At 45.0% G+C, this 23667-nt stretch overlaps 2 protein-coding genes across 4 annotated transcripts in view; both read left to right on the top strand.

Annotated features, from left to right (window-relative positions):
• Nucleotides 1-7050, top strand: LOC111834853 (leptin receptor gene-related protein). Its single transcript, XM_023794623.2, has 4 exons — nt 1-193; nt 1754-1829; nt 3292-3478; nt 5623-7050. The coding sequence occupies exons 1-4, from the start codon at nt 178-180 to the stop codon at nt 5734-5736; spliced, it is 393 nt and encodes a 130-aa protein (XP_023650391.1). The 5' UTR covers nt 1-177; the 3' UTR covers nt 5737-7050.
• A 2681-nt stretch (nt 7051-9731) lies between these two features.
• Nucleotides 9732-23667, top strand: part of lepr (leptin receptor) — a 36452-nt gene continuing 22516 nt past the window's right edge. Inside the window, exons 1-4 of one of the 3 annotated variants that reach the window (XM_072699716.1) lie at nt 9732-9944; nt 18799-18877; nt 21219-21266; nt 21755-21807. In XM_072699716.1, coding sequence (XP_072555817.1) covers nt 21265-21266; nt 21755-21807 — 55 coding nt within the window. In that variant the 5' untranslated portion in view covers nt 9732-9944; nt 18799-18877; nt 21219-21264. Of the gene's footprint in view, nt 9945-14842; nt 18878-21218; nt 21267-21754; nt 21808-23667 lie in introns of those variants that run through there. The other 2 variants (XM_072699714.1, XM_072699715.1) reach the window with 2 other exon arrangements.

The raw sequence follows: 23667 nt of genomic DNA, 5'->3' as shown, positions 1-23667 counted from the left end.
CACTGCGGACTTTCCCATAGAAACACCGGAGCAATTGGCTGGCAGGAAAGAGGGCGGGTTCGGATATGGCTGTCTAGGTCCGTCTTGTCTTTTTCCAAACTACCTGCCAGGCCCTGTTTTTAGGCGAAAAACAGTCATTTATGAAGTTAACCAAATCCATCTTGGCTAACTGAGAAGATGGCCGGGATTAAAGGTAAAGGGGGCCGGGGTCCCGTCTGTGGGCTGCGCGACCAAAGCGAAAGTAAAAAGCTGTGACTTTTGGAGTTTGTCAGTGTTAGACAAAAGAGGAAAAAGCCAAACATAAAAAACAGGCGTCCTATTATACGGTTACTGTGATGCGTGACAAAATTAAAGTTTATTTCTGTTTCACCATTTAGGTGTTAATTTACTGAATTAGAAAAGTCCAGTTTAAAGACTCCAGTCACTTAGCTGCGCCAGATCACTTCCGCCACTTTGAATGCGTAGGAAAACATGGAATATTAGTTTTACTGCGCTTAACATTTACGGTGTAACTAAAGGAACTGTAACGTAATGACACGTTACATGCAAATCTAATTGAAGTCTGTTTAACCTGACAAAGGGACAAAACTGTTGAAAGTTATTAGTCATCGATGGTGTCTCGGATCAAGGAAAGTAGTCTTGTTAAAAACGTAGTCTGGTGTCTCCCACACACAGTACGCTGTTTTTAGCCATTTTTAATTCTCTTATTTAGTTTATGATCGATTGGGATACTTTTACAGTGTTATTTTGCACATAGAGTGCCTTACAGGACAACATGCGCAATACAAAGTTAAGGTGAGCCTTAATGAAGTAACTTTCATCATTAACCGTCCAAATATTAAGTAGTTCATCAGTTTCACTACGAACTGTTAATCTTTACGTCAAATTCTCTTGTCGGGGCATATTGCAGACGTCTTTAAGAAGTAATAGTGACACTAAGAATCGGAAAATAAGTACGGTTTATTTGAAGGAAAAATTACATGGGGGGGTCCAGTGAAGTGTGTTTTTTCTGTTTGTTTGTAACAGAAATGTGAAATGGTCTGTATGTAGGTTTATTTTGCACTGTCAAAGCTTCCCATTATTTTAGAGCATGCAGTGATTGACACCGCACGGAAGTCCCGCCTACCGGTAGCGTCACATGGTAGCTTGTTCTCCGAACGGACAGCAGGGGGCGTCTCGCACGCAGCCGCTCTCTGGAGGTGTAAAAATGCGCCCTTAGAAACGTCCCGCCCCATTTTTATTAAGAGGCGGTCTTACAGTGTAGTTTTAGAAGTAGTTTTCAGGTGTTAGAAAACTGTGGGTCGATAGTTTGTCACTCTTTTCCATTAGCTAGAACTTCTGGGGCCCCTGACAAAATTCCACCTTGGGCCCTCAGCTAAGGTTGCTGCTTTCTGAAGAATGCCACCCCCTGATGATACAATTTGCCATGTAAGGGGTCTGAGGGAAACCCCCACTATAAAATTTCTAATTTTTTTGTATAATGTACCTCAAGCATATAACTAATGATCTGGTATATTCAGGGGCCCCTGTACTGCTGGGCCCCTGAATCTATCAGGGTATCCGTGCAGCTTTGACACCCCTGATTAGAAGTGATGGTTGGATGGTGTGAGGTATCTGGTCAAATGAAATGCATTTTTTGTCCACTAGAGGGCAGCAGTAGTTTAGTAGATAATGCGCTGCTTTCGTGAGACAGACCTGAAGTGACGACTGTTTGCTGAGGGGTTATCTGCCTGCCGTCTGCTCTCTCTTCCAGCACTGGTGGGGCTGTCCTTTGGTGGGGCAGTCGGCCTGATGTTCCTCATGCTAGCCTGCGGCTTGGAGCAATATGGGTACGTTCGCTCCCGCTCTCCCCACCCTGCACTTTTTCAGATTTAACAGGTGGAACGGGGGTGCCATACTTCAGCTCTCTTCCCCCCCAGTATAGCTTCACACCACCCTGAGTGAGTCAGTTTGCATCAAGGGGAGTGGGGGGCTGGACAAGGAATACTGCTAGAGCAGTGTTACTCAAAGTGTGGTCCGCGGACCACTAGTGGTCCGTGAAGTGATATCATCTCTAAAAAAAAATACCTAACCTAACATTGACTGAAGGGTAAAGCGAATTTATTCTCAGAACAAAAATGTATACATTTTATTTTAAAAAATAGAGCCAATTAGTATATTACTTCTTCATAACAGTCATGTTACTTGCCATTTTGAATGTGTGAAAATTGAAAACAATATTTCGAACAGGAAACTTTAAATAAAATTGAAAAAGAAAAAAAAAACATTCCAAACCATTGGTTAACCATTGTTAGATGTTTTGTACAATAAAAGGTTCAAAACATTTATGCTTTTTTTTTTCCTTTTTTTTTTTTTTTGGCGTGGGACGGGGGTGGTTGGCTGTGGTCCCTGATTTTTTTTTTTTTTGAGAAAGTGGTCCTTGGTCTGAAAAAGTTTGAGTAACACTGTGCTAGAGGGTTATTAAGATTCAGCTCTATAGTCATTGCACATGACACAAGTTCAACTACAGCAAAATGCAGTTTTGCATCTAACCAGAAGTGCAAGAAGTAGAATAAGGTTCTTATGAGGTAACATTTACAGGAGGGGATATAAATAAATGATATCATGTTATATAAACGAAAAATGCATGCAGACTGGAAGAAAACGGCTGGCGAGGCAACATTTACAAATAATGTAGCACAAAGTAGAAAAAAGTGGTGCTGAGACAACAATTACGTGTAGGACTGTATAGAATGGTATCTGGTTTTTTCCAACATGAAGTATGTACAGATGATATAAATAGTTTAGTGTTCGGCAGTATTTACAGGTAAGATGCACTAGTTAAATGCAGACAGGATGAAAGAATATTTTATGTACAATTGCAAATGATTATGTGCAAAACAGATCAGATGGGGGGGGGGGGGGGGCACAGTATAAGAATTCAGGTCAGTGGTTTGGGGGGGGGGGGGGGCTAATGCAGGGTTGAGAGTGAAGCACGGTGAAGGCATTGTGGGAAATGCAGTTCCTGAGCCTGTTGGTGCGAGATGTAAGGAGAGCATTCCGTGCATGGTTGCCGTGTGAGGGGGGTTAGCCTTTACTGGGGGTGGGATGCTCTGATGTTAATGAAATGATTGAGAACACACTGTTTAAACTGGTATGTATTTATTTGGGGGGTAAAGCCTCCCTTAAACACCCCCAGATGGCCTGGGGAGACCCACAGTGACTGGGCGTTTTGTTGAACAGACTTGCTGCTATGTTGTTGGTTTGCTGTCCATGATATTCTGTTCTGCGCCCACCCCCCTCCCGCCACAGAGTGTACTGGCCGCTGTTCGTCCTGATCTTCTACGTCCTGACGCCCATCCCCCTGCTCATCGTCAGACGGCTCGGGGAGGACGGCGACTCCTCCAGCAGTGCCTGCAGGGAGCTGGCCTTCTTCTTCGCCACGGGCATCGTGGTGTCCTCCTTCGGCCTGCCGGTGGTTCTGGCCCGAGCCACCGTGGTGAGTGCCCCTCTGCTCCGGGTGGGATGACCCGGATCTCAGCTGGTGTGGATGGGTCCGTGTGGGCGTGTGTCACTGCAGCGATGTTTACTGCCACTCAAGTCATGCCCAAGGTTTGGGGGCCCCCTGTTGGCCAAAAACAGTAACTACAGTAAAGGGGATAAGGGGGCCCTGAAGTGACTTTCTGAATGGGGCCTCAAACACAATAAACACACCCTGCTGCCCCCCACCCCGACCCACTGAGATTCTCCACACAGCACCCAGGTCTCCAGTTCTACACCCCCAGCAGGGTTCCAGCCTCGGTCGAGGGTCTATATTGACACCCTGTCCTCCAACATGTCTGATGCGAGCATCCGAGAAGAGAGATGTTAGCTTGTGTTATGAGCTGTGTGACATCACATCTCAGGACGTGAGATTTCCACAAGTAATATTGCAATATTTCTAAAACAAAAAAGAGATGAAATTACTAGAAAAAAACGATAGCTAAATAGAACTTATCTACGAAGACAGCACGTCCGAAAAGTTTACGGCGTTGCCGTTAGTTGTCAACAGATACAAAGCAATGCTGACAAATGTAAAGTGATCAGTGCATATGCGTACGTCACAAAGATGGCGTAAACGATATATCATGCAGCCCTGCTTGTGTTCTTGCACCGTGACCAACGCTTACCTTGATTCCCCATAGTGCCCATCAGTGCCAGAGTTTTAGGATGAAAATGCAGCAGGAGGTTCCTGTTACAGTTTGACTTGAAGGCACGGCCGTGTAAACAGCCTTTCGGGTCCTTCCTGTTCTTCAAATAAGTCGGCAGGTGACGCAGCGGTCTGCACGTACGCGGAGCGTCCATAGTGAGCCGTCTCCGTGATGCCGTCAGCTTCCGACATCAAGCTGCACGGGGGGAACTTTTCAGTGAAACGTTCCATCCCGCTTCTCGCTCCTCTGCAGGACGGGTCTCGGAGGGATTTAGTGGAGCAGTCCGTCTTCTGGGTCTTTGGCAGCCTCTGCATAAATGCCTGTGTTACTGGACATTCTCAGCAGCACATGCCTCATTTTATTGATCTTTTGCGTTTAATTTGGTGCGCAGTGTGTATGAATAATCCCCGGTTTACTCTGGAAAAAGATTAGCTGCCCTTATCTGCAGATGGAACTCAGACGAGGTTGTCTCAGGACAAATGTGCAGCCGACTTCTCTTTTCTCCAGTTTACAGAAAGATTAGTTTGCTTTTTAGTTGCCAGGAAATGATTGCTAGCCTCATTCGCCCCGATGTTTAGAAAGCTCTGGCTGAATGTGGGTGTGTCCCCTGGAATTAATTGGCCAATGAAATCCCCGGAGGCTTAGTTGTGTCCAATCCACTGCTTGTTATGTACATCGCTATGGGAAGCCTGCCCGCTCGTTTCCTGGTTCCAGCAGCAGATCTGCTGGTTGTGTAACTCGACCACCACTGGTTTCCATTCCTCTCTGGAGTGAGGTCAATGTCAGTTACCGCACGTCTTTTTGAGAGGTAATCTTTTGCCTACTATTTTATTGCTGAGGGGAGACATGACTTTCACCTTATGGTCTAGAAACCTGATTTTAGCTTTGGAGATGTTCTGGAGTATCTCCTGAGATGGTGTTCCGGTCCCTATCCAGCTACCTCTCTATCTCCACATCTCCTGTAGAATTCCATGTGTTGGAAGATTCTGTCACAGTGTCTAAGTTGTCTCATGCCTCAGATCCCTGTTGACTTATTATGAAACGTACTGCCTGATGCTCCCAGCAGACGTATGACATGAGATGGCTGTTTCGTAACTCCACCCAAACGTAAGCGGTAAATGAACCGCGAGTCAGGGCACGGAGGACCCCTGAATCCGTCTGCCTTCCCATTACCTCTGCTTTCCGCCATTTTCCTTGTTCTGTAAAACCTGCTTACCTTATCCGTCCTGGGACTTCGAGCCAAAGTCTTAATGCAGTGTTCAGTTGTATTCAGGAATGTTCCATTTATTCTGTACGATTTGATCCATTGTGTTCAGATTTGGTTTTCAAAGACAATTTTGTCGCGCTGTAATTGTTGGAATCTGCATGGGAGCCAGGAGTCGATTGACTGTAAAATGCTAAACTCCTTTTTGCACCTTGTCCTGATCAGCTCCCCCATGTCTCCCCCCGGCAGATCAAGTGGGGGGCCTGTGGCTTGGTCATGGCCGGGAACGTCGTCATCTTCGCCACCATCATGGGCTTCTTCTTCATATTTGGCGGGGACAGCTTCAGCTGGGACTCCTGGTAAAGCAGAATGGGACTGTGCAGGTCCTGCCTGCAGGGGCGTGGAGGAGAGCAGCACCATCCACCGGGGACCTTAAACACTCCTTTGATAGCTGACAGATGCTGCATCGATGGTGTTTTTTTTTAATCTTTACTCTCCTTATTACTTTTTGGGAGGGGGGTACTTTTGGCTGTCAGGCCGCAGGCTCCACCCTCGCGCCTCCAGCGCCAAACCCCCGCACCCACTCCTAGCTGTCCTTTCCCCTTCCTTTCTGGCCTGCCTCCTTCCCTTCACGCCCCGGTGAAGACTCCGCCTCCATCCTCACTCTCTAAACGCCATACTTTATTTTTTTTTTCCCCTCGATGTAGCCTAAGTGCCGGTGATATAGCATCACCCTGCAGCTTTTGCAAATTTGCAAAGAGATATAGACAGATCACATGCAAGCGCCTTACACTGTACAGCTCATGCAAAATTATAAATACTTTCTATATACAGTTTGTGTATCTAGTGAATAGTCAATGCATTCAAATATTTGATCTTAAGATGTGTGTGTGTGTGTGTGTGTGTGTGTGTGTGTGTACATGTGCATGTCTGAGGTATGGGAATGCAAATGTGACTCCCTGACCAAGCACAGCCCTGCCGTGGTCCAATAATCCACGACCTGACCTTCCGCTCGCCGTAACCATCCCCTCTGAGAAATTAACGAGCGTGCCAATCCAGCCTTCTGACGCTCTTCCGGATGTGTCCGCTCAAGAAGCTTAACAATAAAAGCTTTGCCGATGTTTCTTTTTAGTAGTGTATCCGTATGCGTCCTTTTCTGCGTATTAGCCGATCCGGTTTCCACCTAAGTATCTATATCGGGCTCCTCTGATGTTCCGAATACTCCGCGGTTGTTATGAAAATATCCACCTGTTACGGAGAATAACAACAAAAACAACGATATCCGCTTAATCAATATTATATAATCATCTCTGGCTTGGCCGTGGAGCGTCTTGCACAACTGGAGATGTAACTTTTTATCATCTGAGGTTTTCCATTGATTGTTTACACTGTTAGATGTTCCACAGACGTAATTAGACGTACCAAAGCCAATTAGAGTAATAGATTACTCAGGATTTCAGGGTTTTTTTTTTTAAAACTACTTTAGAAAGTACAATTTGATTGTGCTTTCAGGTTGTTTAAATTAAGTTATCCATTTATTTAATTAAAATAAATTGCCTGTTTGTACATTTTACCATTTTCAGTTTCCAATCTTCTTTTCTATTATGCACTGTGGTATGTTGGGAATTCTGTAATTTTTGGGAAAATGGCATATATATTAAACTTGTTCTTCTCCTGTCTGGTTGCTGCTCTGTGAATCGGGAGAAAGTCAGCCTGCGTCTTAAATATTCTTCTCATCCGGCCGCAGGATTATATGAGCTGTATTTTAGTTTCATTATTTGATATTTGAAATAGTTTTGTGCCCATGGGCCAAGGAGAAATCAGAGATTTTTTGTTGGTTTTAAAAGCTATTCAGAACAAATGTTCTTCCTTAAGGCTATGCTTAGCTGCCGTCTTATCGGGTACCAGTTACTCATAGCAGTAGAAATATGTTTATATGAGGGAGGCATTTTTAATACCTTTGTGATTATCACTGTGGTGTCACCCCTCCCTGGTTTGGAGTTTGACTTCTGCCTCTGCTCCGCGTGTGGAGTTTACATGGTCGTGCAGCTTCATGTGACCCAAACACACCTACTAAACTTGGCAATTAGCTGTTGAATTAAATAGGGTGTGTCTGAGCAGGGAAATCTGCAGGACCAGAATCGGGGAACCCTGATGTTTATCGGCTGGTTGATGTATGATTTTATTTACTTTTTGATCAGAATCACATTTACATGTCTGAAGAATTTGTGCCGGGACATGATCAGACACTTCACACACATTTCACTGATCAAAAATGGACATATGATTTTTGATACTTTTTTATGTAATGTAATGAAATAACGTATTAATGTAAAATAATATATTTACAAGACAGTTTGGAAATGGAAATGATCACATATTCACTATGGTGACTACTGGGTAAGCAGATGCATGTGTGGATAGATGCTATGGGTGTGTGGATGGATGGATGGATGGATGTATAGAGTAATATGGGTGGGTAGGTAGATGGATAATAGATGGCTATGTGGGTAGACAGAAGACTACGTGCATGGATGGATATGGAGATGATATGGGTAAAAGGATGTGGGTGTATGGATAGATGGATGTGTAGAAAGATAGATGGCTATGTGGGTGGGTGTAGGGATGGATAGATAGATGATTATGTGGGTGGGTGGATGGATTTATAGGTAGATGGCTATATGGATGTGTGAGTGGATGTATGGATGGATTGATGTGTAGTAAGATGGATGACAGTGGGTGCATGGATGGATGTATGTATTGATAGAGTCTGCTCCCTTAACTACTAAAACCTCTGCAGCTTTAAGGTAACCCCAGGGACAGGATCTCGTTCCCCTTACGGAACCGGATCCTGGGATCACAGAGCACCCGGCCCTGTGCCGCATCTGAAAATAGTCCCGAAATCAAAGGTGCTGCCCGGGTCGCTGGCATGCCCCACGCATCTCTTTGTCCTGCTCCCCCACCGGTGCTGTTGTCGTCAGTCCGGCCGGGTTGCTGCGGTGGCCATCGCCCGTGGGCTCTGGGCCTCCAGCTGTCCGTCTGGCACAAGGCCATCCGCTGGCTCAGGTCAGTGCTGCGATTTGGAATTACAGTAGCTGAATGCAAATTCCTTTGGTGACAGGTGTGCAGACAAGATATAAAGCTTGTTTTCTCCCTTTGTCCGCAATGGGAACACATGAAAGTTAACAACATCGGCCCTGATCCAGGAGCATCTGCCCAGGACTCTGAACGAACAACAAATAGCTATGGAAAGATTTATTCTGAACTCTGTGAGCTTAAATATAGACAGGTATGTTTTTACCCCCCCAACGTGCGGGGAAAATGGATTCAGTGTCTTACTGTTACTGCTCTTTAAGTAGAAAAAGAAAATGTCAGGGGGTAGGAAGCTGACAGTGTTAAATTCCACAGCTGTGGAATCGTCATATCGAATGTCCCACACGTGCCGTCACCCAGCCTCAGCTCAGAAATCCCCTCTCAGTCCTTTTATGTTCTAAAATACACCAGTGGAGGCCAAACCACAGAAAAGTCATAAAATTATTACATTTTGTTGCTTCAGTTAATTTTGTAAAATCTGCTCTGCTCAAACTGGCAACCCATCCAGGGTGTACCCCAGCCTTGTGGTCTGTGCTGCCTGGGATTGGCTCTTTGGTCCTCATGTGACCCTACCGGGGTAAGTGATTGGACGATGAATGGATGGATATTTTCCTCAGCTGAGCTGACCTGTCACATGTTCGCTGATGTCGCTGTGTGTGTTCTGATGTTTATTGTGGCTGATTTAATTTCTGTTAGCATAGATGTTTTCATGAGAGATTATGAGACTTTTTTTGCCGTGGGTTTCTGAAAACTTTGTTCCATCTGGAGCGTGAACCGCATCGCTGCTATCATATGACGGAGAAGAGTTTGTGAAGTAAACAGCAGGGAATGTACTGGAAACCATTCTCACTGGTTAAAATCATCTCAAGGTCCTTGGTGGTGTAAAATGTCACTAATTAATGAGCTTGTGTGGCGCTGGTCGAGTCCCATTAATGGTTGGTACTGTTTCCCTTACCTTGGTCAGAAATGGCCTGAGGATGAATTTCTGTTCTCTTTTGTTCAATGGAAATTGAACATAAACAGTCCCGATGCTGGCAGAGACCCCGACTGCCCCCCCCCCCCCCCCCCCCGCCTTCCCTCTCTGGAAAATGGGGGGATTTGAAGGATCTGTCAACACTGGCAATGCAAGGTTTTTTTGTGGTCGGGGGTGGCAGGGGGCCTGGCAGTGTGTGAGTAGGATAGCGGCGGGGGGGGGGGGGGCTTCATCTTGGTTCTCCCCTTGGGCCCACGTTGCTTTCCCCGCCCCCCCTACCCCGAGCCACCTCCCGGGGGGCAGCCTGGGAGTCACAGACCCTGGTTTTGCAGAGTCAGGCAGCGTTCAGATGATTGGTGAGTATTCCTGGGGAGCGCCCAGAATAGCAGCGCCTTTGCCCGGTGACCACGCGTCCCGTCCGCCCGCCAGCGAGCCCCCGGTCGCTACAAAGGACGCCCATCGTCCCGTAACTCCATCCCCTCTCCGCCGGCTGCTCAGCTTCATGGTAAGTACAGCGTGTCTCTGTACTGGCCGCTCGTATCGGCCGCTCGCACGCTGCCTGACTGGCAGAGCTGCCGTCTTCCTGAGCCGAAGCATGTTGCTTTGTTTGTAAACAATGTGCTCTGTGCAGCACCTGTGAGGATGTCGCTCTGCACTCGAGGAGTGAGTCAAGGAGATTTAGTTTTTAGGCATAGAAAACTTAACGTGGGGAAAGTTTAGTCCGAAAAGCCACACAGGAAACTGTCTCAAGAAGGTCCTGCGATGGTCATAAACACTGGGCTCTTATTTTGCTTGTCTTTCAGCAGTTTCTTCCGCACCTTCTTTTGAATTAAAGAGCATACAGGATGTGTCTTGTAAACCTTGTAATTAAGGGACATTCGATAAAACTCGGAAACACAGACACTCACGGGTGGCATCTTCCACACTTACTGCGGTGTTCCTCCGATCGGCCTGTTATTGTTCTTTGCTGAAGCATTACGGGGAAGAATGGAAAATTCCACACCACCGGGCCTCCGCCATGCAGCCAGGATGGTGGGGATGAGGTCGGCCATCATTCCTCAGGAATCGTTCCAATGGATGAAGAATTGACAGGGCAGGAACTACAGTGGGATAATTTATAGAAGTAAATCTGTAAATGCCTATACACCAGCCATTGTTTAGCATTTATAATTCCAGGTTCTAATTCTAGGTAAATTGGGCATTAGTCTTCTGTAATTTTTCTTGGAGTACTTTAACATTTTAGTCTTGGCCTAAAAGGGTCTTTTGATGAATCATGGAAGGTTTCCAATTGATAACTGACAGGAAGCTGGTAGTTTTAGGCTCTTTGATGAAGAGGCTTGTCTTGGCCCTACCCTACCTCTGTCCTCTGATTTCATTAGGTGGAAGTTCTCATGGGTTGATGTTGGTGGTGACCACCATCCATTGTTCTGTAGACCTAAATATTATTATTGTGTTTTTGGGCTTCCCTTGACTTTCCGTTGGCTGTAAGTGAGACGCCCTCAGGAGATGCCCTCAGGAGACGCCCTCAGTAGGTGCTCTTGAAGCTGGGTGTGAAAGATGCAGTAAACAGCCATTACAATCTCTACCTACTTTTAGGATTTTTCATCCCTGCCACTTGGAATAGCCTGGTGTTTTTACGATCGCCAACAACATTGTTTTCATTCCCAGTACCCTGCATGCAAACGTGCAACCAACCACTCCAACACTTCACAGTAGAATCACCGTCTTGCTGGATTTCAGATCAGTGCTGCTCTTTGAATCTGGTCGAAACACCATGTCGTTCCTCCCGTGGGCAGTGGTTAGCCTAATTAGGCCTCACCCTGCTGCTAAAGAGCCTCAAGTCGTGAGACTTGTTTGTACTTCGGCTTGTTGTGGCTCCTTCTTGGAACATGGCCGGCTTTTCGATGCCGCTGCTTAACGAGCCCGGGCGAGGGGTCTCCCGCTCTGGCCCTGCACCCCTGCTCACTAAACCACTCAAAGGCAGCCTTTAAAGACCCCAGCACACAATGTTCTGTAGCTCCGCGCTAGAAAGCAAATTACCCCCCGTTTCTGCAGGGCTGTGACTTTGGCGTTAAGTGCCAGGCCGGCCACTATAGGCCAGGAGGGAAGGCCTCACCCATGCAGGGCCCTCACCCACACCACATTATCGCTAATGACTTTAGGACGATGAAAACAGTCGTTGATTACCCACTAATACCTGGAAAATGCATGCTGATTTTATTCTAATGGTCAATTATTTCTGAATCATATAATATGGGGCAGGCTTTTACCTGCTTATCCTGAGTGTATTCCTTCCATCACTGGTCCAGTTGCGACAGTTTCCACAGCACAGGGGGGTGAGGTGGGAGGGGTTTCCATAATGGGACTTAGTAATGAAGCCCTGTCTTCTATTTAGTGCTATTACTATTTCGGTTTTTACCTGCTTGGTGACAGCTTTTATCCAAAGCATCCATAGGACGTTCACCCGGCTGATTCTGTGTGTCTATTCAGTTCACCGCTAAAAAGACCAGGCCATTCTGGGCGGCAGAGTCTTATTATTCAGAATTTGCTCTCCTTCACCGCTACTCCACCTGCAGTATGAGAGGGGTATGACTGAACTATAGTGTTTTTCCACGTATATTAAATTGTGGTTTTCACATAACTTTGTACACTAAAGAGTCTCCCTTCAGTTTATGCAATATTCAGTGTTCACAGAGTCAGACACACTAGACTGTAAAGCAGGGGTGGAGAGTCTGTTCCATGGAGGGCCGGTGCGGGTGAGGATTTTTGGGATGGCCTCTCAATCAGCCAATCACAGTGGGTCCCCAGGACTGGAGATGAGAACCGCTGTTTTATTATTGGCTGATTGAGAGACCATGCCAAAAACTCACACCCAGACTGGCCCTCCATGGATCAGGTGCCCCACCCTTGCTGTAAATGGAGAGTGAATTAGAGCCAAAAGGAAAACAAAACTCCATAGTTTGATAGGAGGAAAAAAAACCCTCTGGGGTTACAAGCTGCCCACACAGGCCAGAGAGTAGTGTGTGTTTGTATGGTGCTCCTGCCTGTCACACCCCCGGCAGGCCAGCCCTCTCCTCAGCCATCTGCTGACCGTATCCCATCCTGTACTCACCAGCAGCGTGTGTGGTCTGCTGCAATAGAATAGTCAGATTTATTACTAACCTGTGGGGAAGTTCTCTCTTCGCCTATCCCATCGTGTTCCCCATAAAGGTCACAGCATAGGGTCAGCCAGTGTCTGTCACCCATGGAGCAATCAGGGTTAAGGGCCTAAAACTGGCTCCGCTACCAGCCATGGGATTTGAACCAGCAACCTTCTGTTCGTGGGCTTCTGGGCATAAGGAGGAGGAGGGTGACACAGATGCTGATAGGTAATGAACAGTCACAGCACATACAGACCTTATTTATGGTAGGCTAGGCTGAAGTAAAGGGTCTTCATGGTGGATTTAAATGCTGAGACCTGGGGGACATCCCTCATATACACTGGCAGGCTGTTCCAAAGCCACCCAGCCCTTCTTTTTTATTTATGCAAGGAATTACAAGAAGGTCTGCATTTGGTGATCTCACTGTACATCCTGGGATATACGGTTTAATCATTCCAGTTTGATAGTATCAGCAATGCAGCTTTGTGCACCTTGGCTGAATGTTTAAAATAAAATTAGAAAGTTGTTTATATATTTTAGTTTACTGCTTAATTTGTGTATAACACTATTGTATATAAAGTGGCGAAAATTTGAGTCTGAGTTCTTTCATAAATCATGCATCTGGCAGTAAGTAAAACTGGACTGCAAACAATTATTCACCAGGGATGAAATTTTAATGACAAACTGTATATTATTGTTTGTTCCATTCCGCTCTTTGATCGGCTGGGATTTGGCACAAATCGCTCAGCACGTGTTCGACCACAACACGTGACTCCTGACCTCACTTAGCTGAACCAGCTAACTTTGGTAACTTTGCTAGCTTTTGATCTTCGAAAGGTCCAAAAAAGATGCTGTCCATCTGGTTTTTACTCCTTTTTAAATTTGTTTAGTAGATGGGTAATGCAGACTGTTCTCAGACTTCTAGATTGATTTGTAAAACCAGGACTGCACTTTCCCAAAATGTTTTTGTTTCTAAATGGCTTCACTTACCCTTTGAAGTTGTTGATTCTGAGAACCTCAGTAGGTAATAAAAGTTTGCTGTTTAGATTTATAAAATTCTGGGTCGATGCAGCCCATGTTGCAACAGGTGATTTAATCACGGAGCTTCCAGAGGGAGAGGAGTGGATGATGAAAGCCAGGATTTTAGCAGAGAATTAGCCAGAAGCTCCGACACCTTCTCTAACAGAAATGGCTCCTCCCATGGCTCCCACCTTGTGATACACAGGTTCCAAACTCCGACCCCTTGTGACTTATGGAAGGTTACTAAAGGTCAGGCATGTATCGGAGGCTCGGAGCACAATGCTTAGTGTGAGGGGGGCAGGCTTTCCAACAAAAGCAATTTCATGCATCATCAACCCCTGGGGAGGGAAGCCACGTGAAAAGTAGCAGCTCACTGACGACAGTGGACGTCACAGAGCTGCGGCTCGAAAGTTCCATAGAGATGATGCGACTTACATTAGTGTAGCAGATGTTTTTACCGAAAGAAATGCACGATTTTTGAGAATGCGGACAGTCCCCAGGGCGAGTGGGGTTTAAGGGCCTTGCACAAGAGCCCACTACTGCCATCACTCTGATCCTGGGATTTGATCTAATACCCTGCCCCCCCAACCGGCACAGCATTCTAACCTGCTAAGCCACATACCACCCCATAAACACAAGTGAGTTCGCACTCTATTTCAAACCGTGGATTTTTCATATGTGAGGTGAGTGTGATAACCACTACACAATGGAAACCAGACACTAACATAAGAACATTAATAAAGAGCAACACCGGCACTAACACTAAACCAGTGTTAATTAGCTTCTGGATGCCCGTTAGTGGTGTTAGCTGCTATGTGTTCTGTCACTGGCGGAGCAACCAAGCCCTGGGTTTGTGTTTTACCCCCCAATATTGATTTAAATAAAAATGCCAGCGAACCTGACAACGGCCTTAATGAGGCACATAAATAAAAAGCCCCGTAGATTTGACATACAGCTAACAAAGACCTCTACCTTTATGATGCTATGAGACAGTCCGTCTAATAAAATTTGTTGTTATATTGCTCTGTAACTGTAGCTGAAATGGTATGAAAAACAATACTTTAACAGTAATTGCTTCAGTAAATATCTCAGATAACAACAAACAATAACAAGCAGAACCTTTGTATTGGGTTTTTTGCATTTTCCTTTGTTATTGATTAGATTAATAAGACTCCACTGGTATGCCAGTAATATAAAAAAATAAAATCTCCCTTGTCAGAAATCTGGCTGATTTTGTTTTGTTTCCATTCTGTTTCTGTTACGACGAAGGAAAAATGCCCATTGAGTCATAAATTCTAGGGCCGTCCTAGAAGAAAAAAACTCTTGTCCGAGTTTCCTTATTACAGAGAGAGGGAGAATATTTGAAGAGTCGTCCCTATCAAATCAGCGCCGTCCCTGTCAAAAGACCAAGGCTGGTGTCGTCAGATCACCGTGGCATCTGGATGACGAGCTGAGAGTTCCCAAATCCCTACTTCTCCATGGTTCTAACAGATAGCTGGCATGTTGTTATGGCCTGTTGTTATGGCAACGCTGGGGGACTTGGGGCTTGGGCACATTGGAGGGCGTCTTGGTGCAGTTTGTAAATGGAGGACTTTAGCCCATCCATGCTGGTGTTACGCTGATAACTGGAGAGAGCAACCTGAAGTCCTAGATGGGCCCAGATCTTGGTTTTGCATTCAGCACGGAATGAGTGGCTGTACATAGAAAAATAAACCTTTTATTCTTAGAAGAAGAGTAGCTTTACAGGTTCTAGGTAAGGGTGAACTCAGGCAAAGTGCATTATAAAGCTTTCAGATCGTGGCCTTCACACACAATGTAATGAGAACGAGTATTCTCTGCTCATATGGATCTGTTTATGCCCTTAAGATCAATTGGACGCCTTCCTTGGAATAATAAAGTACAGAACCCAGGGTGGAGGACAGACCTTGGCTCAACTTAGGTTTTGAAGTCTCGCTAACTAGTTAAGGCTACCCAAATAGCAATACAATGCATTAGCTTCTATTTCACATGATTTTGTAGCCAATAAGAGACAAAGAGACCAAAGTAAATTAGCTTATTCGACGTTCATTTCTCTGGACGTTTAGGGTTATGTTACAAAAAAGTGGTTTTACAGCGGGGGGTGGAGGTTATGTTCTCCATCTGCAGTTTGCATTCCATCTGGGATTTTACAAAAAGGGCCGAAAATACGCCGTGGTACGTAATTGGCATTTAACTGCTCTTCATGTGATATTGAGTTTAGGTTCGCTTTTTTGTTAAAGCAATGAAAATAAGTCTTAGGAAAATTATGGAAATTAAATTTTGACATTATGCCGAAGATTTTCATTAGTTTTTTATTATTATTTCGGCAGATTATTTCATGCTTTTAAGGCTCTAAGACCTGAATCGCAGTGCAGATTCTGGTGAGTTGTTCTTTTCTAAATGCCTTTGTGAGACTCGCGCCGGGTGGGACAGACAGAACCGAGTGACACGGGACGGGAGCGATGACGGATTTAACAGAAGCAGCAGCAGCAAGGACCGAGAATGAGAGGAAACGGTCTGGTCATGAGAGAAAAACACACAGGAGGAAACCAAACGGGCACCGTGTGACGGGAAAGGCTGCAGCCTGAGTACCAGGCAGGACAGGCAGTCGGCGGGCTTACCGTGTACCAAAGCGGGGGAAGGCAGGACAGGCAGCTGGCGGGCTTACCGTGCACCAAAGCGGGGGATCTCAACTTGAAGGGGGTGTGCATTTATCACCTGTGTTTGCCTCCCCCACCATACAGTATGTACTCTTTGAAGGAGTGTAAACTTCTCTTAACTTCTTCCCACTTACTGTAATTTTACTGCAAAGCTCTTCTCATGGATCAACACAATGTCTTTGAAATCCATCCACACATCCATTCATCCATCTCCCAAACCCTTGTCCAGTACAAGGTCATGGTGATCTTCCCAACCCCACCACATGGGGGTGCCATATAATCAGGGGGTGCAAAAGATCCAGTGGAAAAAAATCAGACGAAATACTTCTGGTTGAATTCTGTCACATTAATTATTTACTTAGTTTTAAGCCTAAATTACCTGAAAATTTGTTTTCTGTTACTCTGGGGGGTGGAGGATGGGAGGGGCATCAGAAGACCCAGGGCTGGCCCTGAGTAGACGGCATGGACTCGAGGAGGATAATTCCCCTGATTTATCTGCTCCAGTCGAATCACATGCGTATTTCTCTGAGGGAAGAGATGCTCCTGCTTGAGGAGTAATCGCTGTCGGCCAAAGCATCCCACTTGTGAGATTTGATAAACGGTAACTGTCTACAATAGCTTCCCTCGCCGCACTAGGAACAGGTGCCCTTTCATTTGCTTGCTTCCGAGAGATATGAACCCTAGATTTCATTCCCGTCAGCACTGACAGGATATTTTTCATTTGTTGTGTTGATGATGCCTTTCGCCGGTATCAATATGGTGCTGATGTGGTTTTAGTGTGGTTTTTGAGCGCTGTGTTAATATTTCATCCCAGTACCATCTCCAGAGGCCATGACTAGATCTGTTTGTTGATGACATCACCCTTCCTTGCCCAGCATATCATTGGTGGAAATGTGATGTCACGCTTATTTTGATTAGTTTGGTAATCTGAAGCTGGTGTCACATGCGCCCCTTGGTTCCTTAAATGTGACACTCCCCTTTGTGGTTCTACAGTGGCTAAGCTTTTCACGGTCTTTTAATCAAACCGCTGGCATAGACATAATAACATAGTTCTGCCCACCATCTTCCAGTTGCTGCTATTGGTAAAAAAAAAAAACGCTGTATTTTGCCGGGAAATAAATATTATTTGCTTAAGGGAATATATGCCTACAGCAGTGCTGTCAGGGCAATGACAGACAGCCAGACTTTGCCGTCAACAGGCGAAATTCAAGATAGTGAGTATGAGGATTTTGTGGGCTAGTCAGTCCTTGCTGGTACCTGTTCAGAGGTGTGACTTTCTACGGCAGGGGTGGCTATTCTTATCCTCAAAGAGCCGCTGTGTATGCGGGTTTTCGCTGCAACTCCCTAATTAGATTACTAATTAGAGGACTGATTGGCTGAAGAGTCCTCATACCTGGGTTTGGACAGCTAACCTACAGGTTATCCCAAAAACATACACACCGTCCCTTTGCGGATAAGATTGGCCATCCCTACTCTACGGCTTTAGCCGCGTCGTCTGGCTGTTTCTGCGCTCAGACGAGACGCCTTTTCCCACCCCGGCTTGTTGACGGGATTCCTCAGCGAATCCCCCAGTTACTGTCAGCAATCCTGTACTGAAGTACAGATCCTTCTTAAGTAAAATATTATTTCTGAACTGCTGGAATTACATATAGCGACACTCCGCATTATAGCAATTTATTAACCTGCTGGCTGCTTACAGTACACGCTTTTACGTTTTACGTTTGCTTACTTAGCAGACGCCTTTATCCAAAGCGGCTTATAATTGACAGAGCTGGGTCAGTCAGTCCCTGGAGCAATTAGGGTTGAGTTTTACAACACACAGTCCGTATTAGCGGGAGCAGGATATGTTCAAAGCGGTTCATATTTGTTTCACCCAGAGCCGAGGAATCATTAAATGACATCATTGCAATGATGCAACTGGACACATCTCACCGATCGGTGCCCGTTAGGACAGATGGCACATTCACTCACCATTTACGTACCTCTGCATCAGTTTTAAATACACGAAAACCAAGTAACAGCATGAAAAACTATGAGTCATGATGATCGAACGTATTTCCTAATTACATTTAGAAAAGTACTAAAAAAAAAAAACTAAAGCTCAGTCTGTTTTGTATATTTTGCGTATGCATTTAGTGGCACGCTTCAGGGGATGAATATAAAGCCAACTCGGTTATTACATTGTCTTTACGGGCGCTGTTAAAGGGAGGTTGGCGATGATGTTAATAGTGAAGCTGTCCTTGTTCATCACCACGTCACCATGTCTTGTCGGGCTTGTGTTGCTGACGATAGGGCTTCACGTTCTCCCTGTCGCGCGCTGCTTCCCCCAGACCCTCTCCCACCCTTCAGCTTTCCCCGGACCGGCACCTTAACCCTTCGTTCTGTTGGCCGACTCCCCAACCAATCTGCTTTCCCGGGACCGACACCTTAAACGCCCTGCTTCCTACAGCTCACCCCAGACCCGCTCCTTGAAGACATAGGTTTCTCCAGACCCGCTTCTTGATTGTCCGGATTTCACCAGACCCACCAGGTTTCTCCAGCACTCTGCAGCCACGACCAGGGAGAGACTGCAGCTGAGAAGCAGACCTCTCTGCCTACAGGTATTTATCACATTTTAATGTACGTTTCCCGTGTGTTAATTAGTTACTTAACTTCTGAATGACCAGGGCTTTCGGTGCCGTATGAGTTTTGCTGACAGTGCGACTGGCAGCAGCTCACCCGGAACGCCTGTTGTACCTTTGATAGGGGTCCGTTCTTTCCTTAAAAAGATGTCCACGTTTGCGAGTCTATAATCGAAACTGAAGTGGATGTGAGACGATGGGACCATTTTGCAGACCCCCTGTATCCCTGCGGTATACGAGATTCCCCGGATTCTTGCGGTCTGCAGTTTATGAGTCAGTCGGTTCCTTCTTAATAGTTTGTAAGAGTCGCCGTTTAACCGCACCACTGTTTCCACTCACTACAGTTGGAGCAAACTGGCTCATCGCTTAAGCACATTGCAAAATGTAGCATCTGCTTTCTTACTGGCAACAACTGTAATTAATGTCTCTTAACATATCTGCCCGTACCTCACCTTTTCCATGACTATATAATCAGAGGATTATGGGGACTGTGCAGTATAATATTCTCTTCATGCTTGGCATTTTTTTTCTATTGTTCCTGCGATGTACTGATATGTGTGAGCATATTTAATTGCTTTGAGAAAACACGTGAAATGCAAAGCATTCGTACAGTGTCGCTATGTCAGAATATCTGTGAGCTTGAACTTGGGTGAAGTTTCGCTTTAAGTCTGTAACAGCTTCGCTCTTCTGGATCGGAAAAATGCGGACCTACGATCAGACGCGCATCTGTCAGCATCAGTGCGCCTAAGTTATTATTTTATGTAGGCTGAGATGGGAGAAGCGTTGATTTGATAAATGACTAAAGTATGTCAGATTTTACGCCTGATGCTTGCTTGAACTACATGGTTCGCTTCCAAGTTTCTGAGTACTTCGGTAAGCAGCCCAGCACATGAATTACCGTCGGTTCACCACCGCGTGTTTGATTCACGTCCACTCTCTTGATGTTAATTCATTTTTTAGGCAGCTGTGAGACGCTTTGTTTTTGTCACTGCGGAGTACGAAGTGACCTGTTTTGACAAGTGATGCTCCATGGATATGAAGCGTGTTTCCTGGAAAATGCCGCACGGCTTTGAACAGCCACTTGCCTGGCACTAATTCCTTATCTTTATATGTATCACTTAGTCAAATGAATATACAACATGCATTTGAGTTGTATTCGCCGTGCTTTTGGCTCCAGATCGAGATTTTGCAGGGCTCTGTAGTCTTATGATGCATGCGGAGATGTATATTCTTTCAGCGATCACCGAAAGGGCTGTAAAAGAACATTGGATTGATTGAATATTAATTAATACACCCAACTGGTAAATTGCACTATATTCACCATTCATTAGAGGTATATTACTTAGATCTCAGTGAAATATGAGTTTCTCTGTGTTTTTATTGTATCTTGTTCGTTTTGTTTGTAGGCTACGCTTTTCTGTCAGTAAACTCAAGCTCTGAGACATCTGCATGTTAAGTCTAGATCTAAAATAAGGCAGTAGCCTACAGTATATGCCGTACATTTTTGCAACTGAATCTTCTGAATTGTAACTGGATAACATATTGAAGCGTTAAGGTGCTAGATGTGACAACAACAGGTGTTAATTATGTTGAATTCAGCGTTAAGGTTAAATATTCTGTATGCTCAGTTTTCAGATGGTGCGCAAATTGTTTTCCACTGCGCCAAATCACCAAATATTTCTGAGAATAGCAACGTGAGTGCCGAGGTAGAAGCACAGGTGATTCTTCATCGGAGCACAATGAAGCGGGAAGTTTATTAGCTATAAATTTAAATGGAGGATAATGGGTTTAACGCACCATTGATTTTTCTTCAACTGAAAACGCCCAGTTTTATCATATTTTTGGTTATATCATTCGAGAATTGCCAGGGATATGCATAACTCTGCAGGGCCAGCAAGCGAAGAACATTGTTTAGATTTCTTTTTTAAAAAACAAACAAAAAAAAAAACAAAAACCGTGCCCGAGTTATTTACCACAATCTACCTGGAACAATAATAAAACCAGCGGGGAGGAAAACGGATCTTCCTTTTATTGAAAACCTATAGACTGTGGCACTCAGCCTCTGGGAAACAACATCAATTTAATATATATTTATTTGCATTTATTTACAATCTATGTATGGACCGCCGCGTTTAATAAATCAGGGAGTTAGGGTGTTTTTATTTTTAGTTTTTGTGAGACGTTTCCAGTCTCGGTCGGTACTATAGCTGGTGTCGCATACGGGAGGTGTGGGCTACTTTCTCACGTGCTTGACCTGTTTCTGCAAACCTGTCTTAAGTGCCCTCTGAATGTCGTTTTTAGTAACACAATTCTCTTTTAGGCATTTTAACTGCAGTTAGAGATGAATTCAGCTCGCAAATGAGATTATGTAAGTATAACAATTAAACTCTATCCCGGTGTTGCACTATTGACAATTAAACTTAAAAAAAGTAAATATTCCTGTTTATTTCTGTGTACTCATGTTTAAATTGTACCCTAGTCTGTATATGTGGAGTATGCATGTTTTTTCCGTGTTGCCTGGATTTCCTCAGAATAATGTGGTTTCTTCCTGTACTAGTCCATGATGTGCTTGTGTGTGTGTGCACCATGCACTGCTACTTATAGGAATATTACAGGAATTACTGGCTTGAAGATGGATGAGATACACACATATATATACACACACACATACATATATGTATAACATATATTTAAAATATTCATATTATGTGTGAAATTGTATAAATCTGTATCTGCAAATGCTTCTCTCTGCAGCAGGAAAACTCGATATATTGCCAGATATCCTGAAAATGTCATCTTCTGCACTCTGGCCACGGTATGTATTTGGATGGATAACAGGGTGATTTCTGTCTCTAGGGCTTTTTCTGGCATGGTGATCTTCCTCCCCCTCCTCATCCTCGCCTCACACGGTAAGCGCTCCTTTCGGATGGTTGTAACCATGCTTGAGTTCGTCTGTCCTCTTTGTGCACTTGTGGCCATCGGTGTGTCCTGCAGTCTTCAGTGGCTTCTCCGTCACACTTTTGTTTTCTTGTTGGCAATGTGGGTTGGAGCTCATTATTTTGTCATCATCATATTGTATATAACATAAATCATGATATATTGCAGGACTCTTCCCTTCTACCCTGTTTCATGCAACATTCTGTATAAATGATGTAGTAAAGTCAAGTGTCTTGGGGTAACCAAGTTGTGAAAGGCGCTATATGTTAAAATAAGTGGATGGATGGATGGATGGATAGATGCATGCATGCTTCATGCTCCAAGGATTATGGATTTGATTCTGGCTCCCATGTGTGTGTCTGTTTGTTAGTGTGGTCCAGGTATACCTTACCTGATGGGGACCAAATATCCCCATGATGTGATGAATACCCATGTTTTTACATTATGGGGACCAGTTTCCTGGTCCCCATAAAGCAAAACTCAATTTTCTAAAAATCTGTAACTGCAATCAAAAAACTAAAAATGCATATGTGTGAGTGGGTTTTGTGTCTAGTACATTGTGGGGACCAGATGACCAGATTTCCCCCAAAATTCTGTTATTTTGATATTATGGGGATAATAATGTATATGTGACTGCAACCAAAAAGATATAAGTGTCTTGTATTTTGTTTGGACACTCATGGTTAAGGTTAAGGCTGGGTAGTGGTTAAGGTTTTCATAGCAACAACAAATAGCATTAGCATTTTTCCCGTAGAAATGAATAAGGTCCTCATAAAGATATGATTCCAGCTGTGTGTGTGTGTGTGTGTGTGTGTGTGAGACTCTCTTCCAGCTTCTCATATGTCCTTCTGAAGTCGTGTGGTTTAGGCGTGTGCCCCGCGACAGACTAACACCTCATCCCCTGCCTCGCGCCTCGCCATTCCTCGGATTCCTGGGATTAGCGCCAGGCTCACCGTGGTCCTGCACGGTTATGGAAAACGGACAGGATGCATGGAATTTCTTGGCATTATCAGTTATGCGCAGTGCCAAACTTTTCAAAAACTTCACAGTTTTTGAGCAGCTCTAGCCCAGGACATCACAGGCACGAGGGGTTAGATTCCCCTGAAACCTTAAGGCAGGAGGAATGCAGCCCTGATCAGCTCTGAAGCCCCTTATGGAGGTCTGCTCACTCCAGACGCATCTCCCCAGTACGACCCCTCCCACCAAGACTTGCATTTGAGCAGGCTTGGGAAAACAGCCCCCCCAGCACACTCAGAAGGAGGGTCTAGCCCAGCTCCACAATCATAAGCTTGCCCCACCCATCCTGCCTTGGGAACAATGGAACACTCCCCCCCGTTTTGACACATTATATTGCCTGCATCCTCCGCCACCCCCCCACGACGCTCCTGTGGCCCACCCAACAATTCAAAGCTAGAGCTGAGCCTGTGCAGGACCGCATGATGCTTTGTAGAAGGGGGTGCGCCTTCTGTCCTTGGATGACCCATTCTGAACATTACAAATGATCTGTTCCACAGTCCACTTCCAATTCATCCCAGTTCATAATACCCAGTCACTGGTCTCCAGTATCTGGCTAAGTATCAGGACCCAAAGTGTGCTGAGAATCTCTCTAATTAGCTTATCGTTCTATAGGTGTGGTGTCTAGAGTCAATGATACGAGTGTTTTATGTAGCATAACATTTTATTTAATTATTTAGCAAGTAAAAGTGATGTGCAAGAGAGGACCTTGGACTCAGAGAGCAGGACAAGCCAGCATCCCTGTTTGGAAGAGAGTTCCATATAAAATCATGGTAAAGTTTAAGGGTGTGAATAATGACCCTTTTGTTCTATGAAAT

The sequence above is a fragment of the Paramormyrops kingsleyae genome, chromosome 15 (assembly GCF_048594095.1).
Source record: "Paramormyrops kingsleyae isolate MSU_618 chromosome 15, PKINGS_0.4, whole genome shotgun sequence".
Classification (NCBI taxonomy): Eukaryota; Metazoa; Chordata; class Actinopteri; order Osteoglossiformes; family Mormyridae; genus Paramormyrops; species Paramormyrops kingsleyae.
Note: the sequence above shows the minus strand (reverse complement) of the source record. Positions and strands in the feature narration are given on the sequence as shown.